Source organism: Leptonychotes weddellii, chromosome 4 (assembly GCF_054177405.1).
Source record: "Leptonychotes weddellii isolate Sample4059 chromosome 4, ASM5417740v2, whole genome shotgun sequence".
In the NCBI taxonomy this organism is placed as follows: domain Eukaryota; kingdom Metazoa; phylum Chordata; class Mammalia; order Carnivora; family Phocidae; genus Leptonychotes; species Leptonychotes weddellii.
Window position 1 is genome coordinate 114,748,538 of NC_138372.1, and position 13,613 is coordinate 114,762,150.

General features: G+C 40.2%; 1 protein-coding gene across 9 annotated transcripts in view; it reads right to left on the reverse strand.

Annotated features, from left to right (window-relative positions):
• The window catches only part of NCOA2 (nuclear receptor coactivator 2), a 283,320-nt gene that overhangs the window by 50,186 nt on the left and 219,521 nt on the right, over positions 1–13,613 (reverse strand). For all 9 annotated transcript variants that reach the window (XM_081816099.1, XM_081816104.1, XM_081816095.1 and 6 more), the window contains 2 exons: positions 5,932–6,035; positions 1,918–2,095 (listed from right to left, as the gene is read on the reverse strand). In XM_081816099.1, coding sequence (XP_081672225.1) covers positions 1,918–2,095; positions 5,932–6,035 — 282 coding nt within the window. The remainder of the gene's footprint in view (positions 1–1,917; positions 2,096–5,931; positions 6,036–13,613) is intronic.

Sequence of the window (13,613 nt, forward strand, 5' to 3'; positions counted from 1 at the left end):
CTTCACAGGTCTTCTCCTTTAGTGTCAATACTTAGAAATGTATGTATTAATTCAAGAAAGAGAGAATGACACAGAGGAAAGACACTTCTTTAGGGAAATTCGAGAAATCAAGGGAAATAAAAGAATGACTGATTTGGAGACTGTAAGGTTGTTCTCATGGATCACCAGATCCACCTTCTCATTCCACAGATGAAAAAACCTATGAGAAAGATCTTCAGCTACTAGAAGAGCTGGAATCAGTACCAATCCTAATCATCATTTTGGTATTCTTTTCTTTACTGTTCTTTATGTTTTATCTAAAAAATATTATGACCAGTAGGACAATGAAAGAGAGGACTGAAAAAAAGGGCCAGTGATAAGATAAGCAAACATACTCTCAAAGCTCACTAGTGGGAAAATACTTAAAAGGACATCTAGGTGTTCTGGTGAATGCAATGCTAAGTGCATAGCCACTGGGCTGCAAAGGAATAAAAAAGAAAACACACCCTGGAAAGAACAAAGGAAATACCAAGTTAACTGCAAGAAATGGTTTTAGAATTACAGAAGGAACCATAGCTAGCTTTATATGTCTGTGCAGACATTTGGGAGGTTTCTTCCACCATCAGTATTCTTAAAAGCTTATTTACATAATGGATACTACACAGAGAAATGAAAGAAGAAAGAAAAAAGAGTTCTTATTAACTCAGGTTAATAAGTAATTTTAAAACATAAAAAAAGTACAGTATAAAGTCAAGAAAAGAGCTCTTTAGACAAGTGAATTAATAATAGTGAATTAATAAGTATAGGTCCTTTGAGGAAGTCATCAAATTACTGAAGAGATCTGAAATATCAGTTACTTGAAATAAGAAATCCCATTTTCTTGTTCATTTACTAGAGAATATAATAAAAGAATCTCACATGAATATGCATATGTTTTGTGTTACTGTTGCAGTCACTTTGAACAAAGGGTTATCATGCCAAGGAAAAGCTAGCCATCTGGAATTTAAAAAGGGCCTTCTATTTATTGTGGTAACAGTAAGACCGGCTAATATAAACCGTTTGAAAAAAAAAAAAAAAGAACAGAAATACTTGCTAACTCAGGACTTGACCTTATTCTGTACTAAAATATGCACTTCCTTTTATCTGTGAAGATGTTCTTAGCATCATCAGTCTAAGTGAGAATATTAAAAAAAGAACCCCTTAGGAAGTGGGAACGTTCATACTCTGGAGCAGCAGGTAAGGTGGGCCCACGCTGTGAGCCACCCACTTTAAAATGCGGCCCTCGATACTCCCGGACACTTTTGGACAGCATCTTCAGAATGAGAGGAAGTCAGCAACATGGGCGGGACAGCGAGAGTGGGTACGGGGAAGAGCCACCGAAGCGTCTGGGAAACCAAAGAGCCCATTCAGGGCTGCCGGGCTGGTAGCATCCGACCCTCTATATGCCCCTTGTTCCTTAATGTCAGATCTTCAGCAGGCTGTAGGCACCCACATACATACTCTCTTCGCGAGTAGCACGCAAAATTTTGTTTTTCTGAAGTCAAACCTCAAACTTCTCACGACCTTCTACTTCTTAGAGCCATGGCCGAAAAGCACAAATTGGAGGCGGCTGGCACTGGAAGGGAGGCAGTGTGGCAACCTCTTAAAAAACACCGAAACAAACCCCACGAAAACAGTGGCCATAGGAGTCCTTTCCATCTGAATAATTTTCATGTACTTTAAATACAGGATCAAAACAATCATTCATTTACGATCCCTATCTGCAGATGTCCTCTTCTCCATGACTTTCGAGCTTAAATATTTAATGTAAGCCTCTCTAAAAAACTACCCAGTTACTCTTATCCCCAGTTGCCGTAACACCCAGTTCTATGTGACCCCCTCCAACCAAGACAATGTGTGCATGGGGGAGGAGGGAGACCCCAGCAGATAATCATTTACCTATAGACTTTGGCAGCAGGTTTTTGACAAATTCAGTGTGGTCCCCAACATGCAGGATGCTATATACACTTTTGTTCATCAGCTCTTCTTGGTTATACCTTAGGTACTGTGTCACATTCTCTGAAACAAATACAACGTTGCCTTCCAGGTTCACTACAAAGAAGAACCCATCAAGGGCCTAAGGGAAAAGGCACAAATTGTGTTAGAAAGGACACAACAGAAAATCATATGCAGTTGTTAAGAAGGGATGATCCCTTTAAGGGAAAGGTGTAATTCACACGTGGAGAGAAAAGAGATTTCTGTCTCTCTCAACCCCTCTCCTAGTTTTGGGGAAAAACTAGCACATTTTCTCGTGATGAAATGACTCCATCTTAGTAAGTGGGAGAGAGCCTAGATCAGGGTTTCTTGTCGCAAACTAAATGACAAATACTAACTGTTATTTTATCAGGAGATAATTACTGCCACGTAAGTGCAGGTATTTATCTGTATTTTCCAAATTATATTGATGGACTCTACCTGGCCAAGAACAACGTTTATGTTACCAACCCAGTACAAAGTAATTATGTCCTATAGTTTCTCATGTAATACAATGGGAGGAAAGGGTCATTGATAATTTTCCTTCAGTTTAAGGATTAAAAAACCCCCCAAACTTTGCCACCTTTAAAGCTGCCAGGGTTTAAATGAAAAGAACTGCAGATGTTCTCAAACGTCAATCCTTTATTGTTTGGGAAAAGGGTCTGGGAAGGAAGTGTCTCTCTGATAATGGCAATGGGGACTGCACGCTGAGACATGACCAGTAGAGTCTGAAGACTGGAAGGGGACTTGAGGTTTTAGTTTTTGACAGTGAGAACTGGAAAGTTAACTAATTGTGCCCTTCTCTATTACTTGTTCTCCAGGTCATGGAGCTGCAGGTCCTTAACCACCTAGATAACATTAGCATTTTCCTGCAATGTGGCTTGGCCTCACTCCTCCTTGTTGTCATTCCAGTCTAGATCAGGGAAGGACAGAAAGACTCCAGGATCATTTCAGGAAATAAAGATAATGAGAATAACTACCGAGCATGTTTACTGTGCCTAAACACATTGTGTCATCTGAATGTTTACAACTCTGGAAGGAATGTTTTACCTTCTCCAATTAACAGAGGAGGAAGAAATTGAGGCTCTAAGAGGTGAAGTGATTTGCAAAAGCTTTTGCAACTCAGTCCGCGGCAGAGCTGGAATTTGAACCCAGGTGCACTCAAAAGCTCATGCTTGCGATTACTCTGCAGCAGAGTGTTCTACTTCAGTATTTACTCCAGTCTTTTCCTATCATGTTCACCTCGATGATATAAAAGTTGAGAGTTCAGGGAGTTTCTCTTAGTGACTCCTCCTTTCCCCTTTTGATCTGTGCTTGTCAGAGTCCTGTTTTATAGATGAGGTGAGTGATCAAGACTAGAAGAAGCCTGATATTGATCAGGCATACCTCGAAACAGGGCCACCTGGTCTACCCAGTTTGTGTCACAGTTTCCCCATGCTATGTATTTACTACTATTTTTAACATGAATGTTCCATGTACATATTGGTATAACAATGTGTATGGATGGGGCATAAAGTGTTTACTTTTATCCTAGTTTGCTTTTTCCTTAAGTTATTATTTAACAGGCTATTTTGTGAGCTTTCTTTGAGTATATTCCATCTTTAATTCTATTTTCATCACAAAACTAAGTGCTCTCTCAAATTAGAAATGACCATAAGGCACCAGTGAAAAGCTCTTTAAAAAAAAAAAATAACACCATTCAATTTTAAGTTTTTCTTAAATATTCTGTCAGGTTTTACCAATGGTATAAACAATATGCAGGGCAAAGCAAGACTGTATGTAAATGGCCTTCCATAACAGGTTGGCATCAACCCTTGAAAACCTCGTGTAAGTAAGTGCATGCGGGTGTAGGTCTGTGAAGGGGGAAAGGAAGTCAGTCAGTTGATTAGTTACATGCCACGTGTCCTTTTAAACTAACTGCTTCAGATACACATTCACAGGGATTTTCGTAATTATATTACCCGTAGCTCCCTTTTGAACATGCAAAGAGCTTCCCACTGCTTTCTACCATGATAAAAAGACTGATTTGTAGCACAGTATGACTGAAAGATGAAAGTGTTTCATCTTATGAGACCGTGTTTTTTTAAAGCACACTATGATATGCTCTGATGAAAAAAGCTGACATTTGGTTTTGTTGCCTAGCAACCACTATGCTATGATGTAAGCATGAGTGTGCATCTATGCCTAGGAACAGCTCAACGAGAACAAGTTTTCCCTGTTTAAACTGTTCCATGTAAACAGGGATAAAGACTTCAAACCTTAAGTCACTAGATTCGAGCATTAGCTCTCTAACATACGCGGCACTGAAGCCCTGCCACACAAGTACTTGCTCAAGTCTGAATACACTGGATTCTCAGAAGGCTATTTTTCAACAGTAAAAATGTTGGCCTGATTTTATGAGAGAAGGCCCACTGATACCCAGCAGTCTGATTTCCATAATCAATGAACTTGCTCTAAAGAGGGCCTGAATTCATAGTCTTGTGGTTACTCCCAACATTTCCTTTTAGAAGCCTCAAAAATCTTTTCAGGAGTTCCCACCCTACTGTAATCTTCCCCCATATAGGGAATCAATGCAGATACCTGGGAATTTCCTAGTAATCTAATAATTTAGATTACCATAATTTTCAAATCAGTTTTGTTTATAATTAAAAGTTTTTTCACAGAAACCTATCTACTTTCATCTAATTCTAAATAGTCCACCTTGTTAGAGTTTTCTTATCTGCTTCTAAGAACCAAGCAGGAAGCAGCACTCTGGTTTTCCTGTTGACTCTGGAAAATCAGGTTAAGTATGTTTTGCTTTTTCCCTGAAAATTGTACTTGGATACTGTCAAGCTAGTGACTCAAGAGAAATAAGCAAGGGACAACACGGGGTCATTTAAAGTTTTTTGGCTAGCAGGTCCAGCTCCAAGACTTTTGTCATTTCTAAATACAAAGACTGGGTCAGATGATTTTTAATTTTTCCTGTGTTCCCCCCACCACCACCTTCCAAGTGTATGATACATTTTCACAGAATGAGATTTTCTAAAAATAAAAATCACATGCACCAACTGAAGAAAAAGGGCAATTATTGGTGATCTTTGCTTTAAAAATCCTACTTTCTCATCTAGGTGCAGCTATTGCCACAGGTTAAATGATTCTACATGGCGATGCCGCCCAGCTTCCGGCCACGTGGTACTTTTCAATCTCATCATATCATCAGCAGAGTAAATTATCCTGAGATCTGACATAATTTATGTCTCAGGGCTCCTCTGCTTCTTGTTATATATTCACCGACATTTTTTCCCTCATCTTCCCATAGCCTACATCTTGAATTTTAATTTTGGAATAGGTACAGCAAAGCACTTGTTAATCAAACAGGAAAGCTAGACTTTACAAATTCTAGACGGTAGTCTGGTCATAAAACGTCCGAAAGTTAATAAAGAACAGGGAGTTAAGACCAACCACTACATTTGTGATGCTCATCCTAACAGCTCTGCCTATTATTTCAGTTTTCATCTTTATGAAATAAACTAGTTTGAAGCAGCATAAATAAAAAGCACAAACCTGCATTTGGTCTTCGAACTGTAACCTGCCTATACGGACATCTGTATATGGCATATATAAAATCTAAAAATTGGGGGAACATCTCAGATGAAAATTATATTACAGAATTTAATAGGACTTGTGAACATGGTTTTCCAAAATGAATGCTCACTCTGTTAATTTATATTGTAATCTAGTTCACGTAATTCTCTCTTATTACTGGGAAATGTACGTAGGCTGAAATCGGGAGCTAGATGAATACATACTAGTAAGCTCCAGAGGTCAGCGGTACTTCCAGCCCGACGAGTGAAAATTAAGTGTAGACTGTCCTGAAATTATATTCACCTGAAAATTAAACGTAATAATATGAAGACCGACAAGAGGGTAGGGCAGAGAACCAGAACAAGGGTAGGCTACCTCAAGCATCATAGGCCCCAGCGCATCCTTGTCGATGACGCCCTGCCCGGTCGACGACACGTCTGACTTCTGCACTTCATCTACGTTGGCAGCTGCTGCTTTCTCTGCAACAAACGGAAGTGTGAATTAAATGGCAGTGCTTTTTCAAGGGCAGAATGACACAGAAACATTGTCATCGTAATGATCTTTAAAATCTCTAGTGGAACCAGCCGGGGCGCTGAAGGAGCTGGAGTCCATCCCCACCGCCGCTGAACGGGAGATGCTGCTGGAAGCAGGAACAGAACAGTACCTTTTCACCTCCAGAACCTGTGCTCAGAGCCCCTCTCAGGCAGGTGATGAAATGAGTTTAGTGGTTTCGTGCTAGTCCCCAACAAGCATTTTTTTTCCTAGACTACAAAACTGCTAAACGCTATGGCACAATTAGTCTCTACTCCGGGGACTCCGCAAACCAGGATAAAGAAAGGTCTGTTGTTCAGAATTCAGTAGCATAATCAGAGATACATTTGCACGTACTTGCAGAAGGACTAAGAAGGAGTCCCAACCCGCTACGGCTAGGCTGCCCCTGCGTGACACGCTCTAACAACTGCCTTTTGGACTCTTGCACTGCTCTACCTCTCGTCACACTCACATATAAGCAGCCAGAAAGATGGGGTCTCTATATTGTAGAAGGCGCTTACCGATTTACGGCAGAGAGAAGAAGCCCCCTCTCAGGCACCGAGAGGAGCTCAGTGGCTGCCCTTTGATCTAAAACAGAGATGCACAATACATGCCCCTGCATTACAACGTGTGAGGCAGCGTTCAAGCCGAGAGGGCCTGGGACAATGCTCCATCATGGATAATTCTCAGAGAACAAACAGATGCGCAGTTATCGATATATATATGCAAACTCGTTATTTTAAGAACACCAAAAAAAAAGTTAAAGGCGTAACAGATACATATCGTCAACTTGCGAGAAAACAACACAAAAACAATGTGCCAATTATTTATACCTGAATAAATTATATCCTTGTTTACACTGCATGTTAGTATTGTAATTAAATGCAAATAAAGAAAACTGTAAATCAATTTCATACTCAGGATCAACCTGCTTTCATGACCTTGGTAAATTTTGGTGCTGCTGCTTCTTTTTTGTTGTTTTTTTGGTAAAAAAGATTTACAGAGTATTCTGAAAATCGGGAAAACTTAATTTGTACCTGAGAACCTAGAACATAATTAGGAATTATGCAGGTCCTCCAAATCTTGCCATTGCCAGGATGGAGCACTTCCACATTATATTCAGTGGAAAAGGGAAGATGACCTGTGTGAGTTCAAGTCTAAGTTCAGCCACTTAGAAGTATGAGCCAGAGAAGTCATTCCAACATTTTTTTTTTTTTAAAGAATTTATTTATTTATTTGACAGAGAGAGACACAGCGCGAGAGGGATCACAAGCAGGGGGAGTGGGAGAGGGAGAAGCAGGCTTCCTGCGGAGCAAGGAGCCCGATGCAGGACTCGATCCCAGGACTCTGGGATCATGACCCGAACCGAAGGCAGACGCTTAACGACTGAGCCACCCAGGCGCCCTCATTCCAACTTTTTAAGGCCTTATAGTACCTGCCTTCTGTACATCATGGACTGTGACAGGAGTAAACTGGATGATCGGTAAAACACACTCTAAAAACTATAAAGTAGTTTACAAATGTAACTTACTACTAGCACATCTATGTGTGTTAGTTCTTCCTCATGTAGTAGAGTTCCAAATGTAGTAACTTCTTTGCAGAGCTTATCATAAGCAGACTGTATCTGCTTTTTCAATTACTATATTCCTGGCTCACCTCCTTAGATCTAAATAATTGTGACCATCTATTAAAAGAGATAAGACTTGGGGCTTAGACTGGGTGGTTCAGTTGGTTGGGCGTCTTTGACTCTTGATTTCAGCTCAGGCCGTGATCTCAGGGTCGTGAGACGGAGGCCCACATTGGGCTGCTCGCTCAGCTCACGGTCTGCTTGAGATTTTCTCTCTCCCTTTGCCCCTCCCCACCCCTAAAATAAATAAATAAATCTTTAAAAGAGAAAGGGAGAGAGAGAGAGATGACTTATCTGGTAGCCTTTACAACACAGTAAATATTGGAAGGATCTGTCAGTCTTCATTTTGTTTTTTTCTTGCTGCCTTCCCTTACCCCTTGGCTCTGTCTGCAGGCTTGGTCTCAGCCTAGTTCCTCAGCCTCAATGGGGTAGGAACCTCAGGCTTTCCACACGATTACTACATGTGACCTCCCTCCCCCTCCACGTCCATTCCCATTTTCCTAGAATCTTTTTCATTGCCAAATATACACCAAGTAAATGCATACTGGGGCATATAGTTTTGTTTTGTTTTTGTTTTTTTTCCTTTGCTGGTTCACTCTGTAAGGCTACAGGTTTCTCTTCAGTTTCCACTCCCTTTCCTACTCACCAGGGATAGGACTGACCCCATCACCTGCTGTTTCATCTGATTTAACAGCCAGGTACTGTGGAGGTCCCAGCAGGCTTCAGGCCTAAGGATCCTGAGTTTCATTACTACTAAATCGTAAAAGGCGTCAAACAGACATCACATGTTTCTGTGGTCTCACGGCATTCCGATTCGTTCTTTGCCTTCGGTGTTGTGACAGTGTGAGAGCAATGTGCTGGCAGCCCACAGAAAGCGTAAATCGCAGCCTTTGCTCTGCCCCCTCACTATTCGTTGCTCCCATCAGCAACCTCTTCCAACAGTACCAGTGATCCTCAAATCAGAATGGAGTACAAGAGAAGACAACCTCCCCAGAGAGGACCTATCAGAATCTGAAGACTAAAAAGGCTTTCTTTGTATGACATTCTGATACATCTTCCTAGGAAGGTATGCTGTCCTCCCCACTTCCTGCAGTGAGAATCACAGTCCAGGAAATAGTACTCGATCTGCCATCAAAAGGTAAGTTTCATGAAGGGCGCACTGTGTCTATATCCTCAGTGGGCACGGTCCCTATGTCAGAGCAGGTTTTCACTAAGTATTTGGTGGCTAACAGACCAGATCCACCTCGGGCACCTATTCCCAGATATGGAGGAGGCATTTGGAGGTGGGAGTGGGTGGAAAAAGGAATAAAGTCCCGGCTTTAGTCCTAACAGACCTCCAGGGTGCAGGGGGAGGAATGGGACAGGTAGGCAGGGTCAGAAATACGGGGAAAGGATTTCCTGAAGAAATAAAACAAATCATCTTTCCTTGCCTTGCCCAGTAAGTTTGAGGGCATCTAATGTTCTCTCAGGTCCCCAGTTCTCTTACCCTTCCACGACTGCAACTGGTGGTTTTGTTCGTTTTAAAGAATGGATTGATTAATTCAGATTTATGTTGGGGGAAAGTGAGACATGAAGCACAAGCTACTGATCGCAAGGGCAATTCCATACCTACTGCTGACCGCTAGAGAACAGCAGGCTATTTGACATATGAGACTCTACTATCACATCGGTAAGAGATTCTTGTTTTCTGTGGGGCCTATGATAATGCCATTTTTAGGGCAAAATAAAGACAAAATAACAGTGTCTGTGATAATCCGTTTCCAAGCCTAGTAAAGACAATCAATATACCTTGTGAGATGTTTGCGTTTTGAGGATCTGACCATCATTCTCAAGACCCAAACTTTCCTAAATTCATCCTTTAATATTCTGTGGAATTTAAAAAACAATGTAAGAAAACCCAATCATGCAGGTTCCTAAACAATGATAAGCTTTCAGGCTGGGGTGTCCTAACTATTCTAGCAACATGCTCAGACACTGAACTTTGAACTCTTACCAGAAAATATGTAGAATGAGGATCATAACTGCATTGCATTTTATTCTAGAAATCTACAGATCAGATGAAATTTAGGATAAGGGCCTAAAATTTAAAGGAGGAGATAATTTAGATCTAACAAAACGTGTTTGGGTAAAAATAATTATCATCTTGAAAAATGATTTGTGATGGTAAGCCATGTCATTTTTTTTCTCTTTATCACATTCAATTGATCAATCTTTCAGAGGAGAAAAGCAGCTAACAGGAAGTCAAAGGCAGTGAGTGGCCACCGTGAGGAAATCACCCAGTAACAATGGGATCTGTTCAGCAAGCAGTCTCTCCATCTCTGTGTCTTGTGTCTTGCTGTGCATGTGGTGCAAGTGGAGTGAATAATCCTTGTCAGCTGAGAGATTAAATCTAGCTGGGAGGGCAAAACAATTACAATCGAACTAAATGAGAGCAATTTAGCGATAATTGCAAGGAACTAACTTTAAGTTCAAAGAAGAGATAAAAATCATTGGACGTAGCTGAAAATATTTCACGTACGTTGTAAATGAGTTGGACTCGGCAGGATAAGCAAGTGGATGGCAAAAGCAAGAGCCTAAGAAGGAAACCAGTGGGAATGGACATGTGGCATCTGGCCCCGAGAAAATGTCAGCGTGGCCTCTGAAAACCAATGCTAAGCTAAGGAACATTGGCAAAAAGTTTGTCTAAGCTGGAATTCTAGGAATCCCTGACTAAAAATGAAAACAACACAAATTTCACAAGATCTATTAGTGGAACATGTGCTTTGAAAGAAAACTCTAAATGAGTCTATCGATTATTTGCAAGAGAATGTTGTAATATTTACACAACACTATTCATGTAATCAAGGGAATGGGAAATGTTCACTATTCATAGAGTAAATATGAAAGAGAGACAAAGGGTAAAGAATCTGGGGCTTTTCACGCCTGTCCTCACTAATGTTTGTATTACATGCATTTCCAATTAATTTGTCATCTGCTATTCAATTCTGTATTGAATTTGTGCTTTCATCATTTCTCAATATTAAAGAGAATAAAATCAATAATATGAAATGATAGAAAACACTCAGAAGTATGGCTTTACCAATGTAATTGAAATCTACATTAAACTAGCCATGAATTTATGTTTTTGGGTCCTTTTCATGAGGTAATTACTACTTCTGTTCAACATTCAGCTGAGCCTTGAAATTAAATAGGAGGAAGGAAAGGACTCTAGTGAGAGATACATTATTACGATAACCGGACATATACTGGTATCTTGATGGAGCCTTTCAGTAATTAGTATGCTATTTTTAAGGACCAGATATAAATAAGCTTAAATCCTTAGATATATTTATACCTCTGTAAGTACAGCATTTCTATACTAAAACACACTATTTAATATTTTTAAATTAGGCAGTTTTCTCAGCGGTCACAAATTATATTTACTTTCTATATTTTGCATCCATTAGCTATAAAAATATATTCTGTTACAAAAATATCCTTCAGTAAACTCAAGAGTAGAAAGACATCCCAGAGTTTCTAATGGCCAAAACCTTACGAAATCTCATTATTATAGATGGAACTCTTAAATCGGAAAAAGAGATGATAAAATTTAATTTTCAGAGCCTACAAAAAGACTTCTCCTTCATGCCTTGACTTCTATTTCTTTCTGCTGCACTTTCAGCATTAAAGTTATTCTTTTCATTTATTTATTATTTTTTTAAGATTTTATTTATTTGACAGAGAGAGACAAAGCGAGAGAAGGAACACAAGCAGGGTGAGTGGGAGAGGGAGAAGCAGGCTTCCCGTGGAGCAGGGAGCCTGATGCGGGGCTCGATCCCAGGACCCTGGGATCATGACCTGAGCCAAAGGCAGACGCTTAACGACTGAGCCACCCAGGCACCCCTAAAATTATTCTTTTTATTTATTTATTTATTTTAAAAATTTTTTTAAAGATTTTTTTTAATTTATTTATTTGACAGAGAGAGACACAGCGAGAGAGGGAACATAAGCAGGGGGAGTGTGAGAGGGAGAAGCAGGCCTCCTGCCAAGCAGGGAGCCCGATGCGGGGCTCGATCCCAGGACCCTGGGATCATGACCTGAGCCGAAGGCAGACGCCTAAGGACTGAGCCACCCAGGCGCCCCTAAAATTATTCTTTTTAGATGAGAATTTGGCCTAAGAGAGTAACAATGAAAATAATAACTCTCTCCCTTTCTTCCTCACTCCCCCCCAAAGATAAAAATATCATAAAACCAAATGCAAAACCCTGATGAGAGACTGTCCAAGGATGCCTCTGTAATCTTTCTCTGAGTGTCCCTTCTCTCCCGGTAGCTGCTTCTACAGCAATCCCGCCTGGTTCCTTCCTCCATTTGCCTGCCCTCCAGAAATCCAATACCAATTAATTAGATTTCCAGTTTCAAAGCAAAGAACAAAACCCTGTCTCTTCAGGGACCGTGTTAAGATGAGTCATACCACAAACTGGGAGAAAATCATTAATATTATATTCCATATGCTTTTCTTTACAATTATTGCTCATATTGTTTCTTAGAACAAAAGGAAAAGTGAATAGGGAAGCATTTGATCTCTAGAAAGGTAAGTGATTTTAAAATACAGGTATTTTTTGAAGCAACTGGATTAAATTGCTCTTTATCACTGGCATCTACAGACATAAATTTGAAAGTAAAATTTAAGTTTCTGGTGAGAACAGCAACAAAACGGAAGCTATGATCCTAGCAAAAAAATGTATTTATCTTAAAAACAAACAAACAAACAAACAAACAAAAAGTACAACTAGCTGTTTTTAAATTACGGGGTGGTATTTTTTTTTTTTTTTAAAGATTTTATTTATTTATTTGACAGAGAGACAGCGAGAGAGGGAACACAAGCAGGGGGAGTGGGAGAGGGAGAAGCAGGCTTCCCGCAGAGCAGGAAGCCCGACGCAGGGCTCAATCCCAGGACCCTGGGATCATGACCTGAGCCAAAGGCAGACGCTTAACGACTGAGCCACCCAGGCGCCCACGGGGTGGTATTTTTTAAAAAAGATCTTTACATGTTCTTTTAAAACATCACTTACTGATTTTTGGTAGCTTAATCTTATAATGTTAGGAGTCTTGCCTGTTTGTTTATTAGGCAACTAAACTGAGAATATACATTCCAAGGTTCTTTCCAGAAACCATTACCAGAGCAGAGTGCTATCTCCTCACAGGGATGGCGGTCCTGGCTCAAGGACAGCCACATAACTGTTCTAAGTCCAGCAGCAGCGGCGGCAACCACCACTGATGAAGCCTTAGAACCCGAAATGCTGTTTAATGTCTGCCCATTAGGAGGACAGGGTGATGCGGCCATTATGGAAGAGGTTTATACTCTTCTTCATCTTTTTTTTAACCATCTGAAGAGACTGTGGAAAACTTGTGGAAATTAGTCCATCTTTAAGAATTCAGAATTCAAACAAGTATAATTATTCCCTCTGTAAAAATATGTCAGCTAAAAAATAATTCACAGGGTCTTTACTACACAAATTTAGAAAAATTTTAGTGCTGCCCAGGTTTAGATGCCTCTGACATGTGAAGCCACACAGGAGTTTAAAAGTTATTTTTATGTTGGGTCAAGCATGAGGATAGTTGCTTTTACTGAAGCAGTGTTATTTAAAGTATTAGATATTTGACTAAAATGGAACCTGATACTTTATGCAGGTTTTATAATTAATTCCACTGCTTCAAAATGAGTAAAATCACTCACCCAGAAACTATCAATTTTTCAGTAGACTGACGTCAAACACAAGTCTAATCACCTCCACAACAAATTTTAAGACTCTAGTGGGAATAGATCCACAATTTTCATCTTTTCTTGTGTTCAGGAGCTGGATGACTTCAGTGAAGTGACTGTCAAATCTAGCAGCAGCGAGACACATGTGAGGCCAAG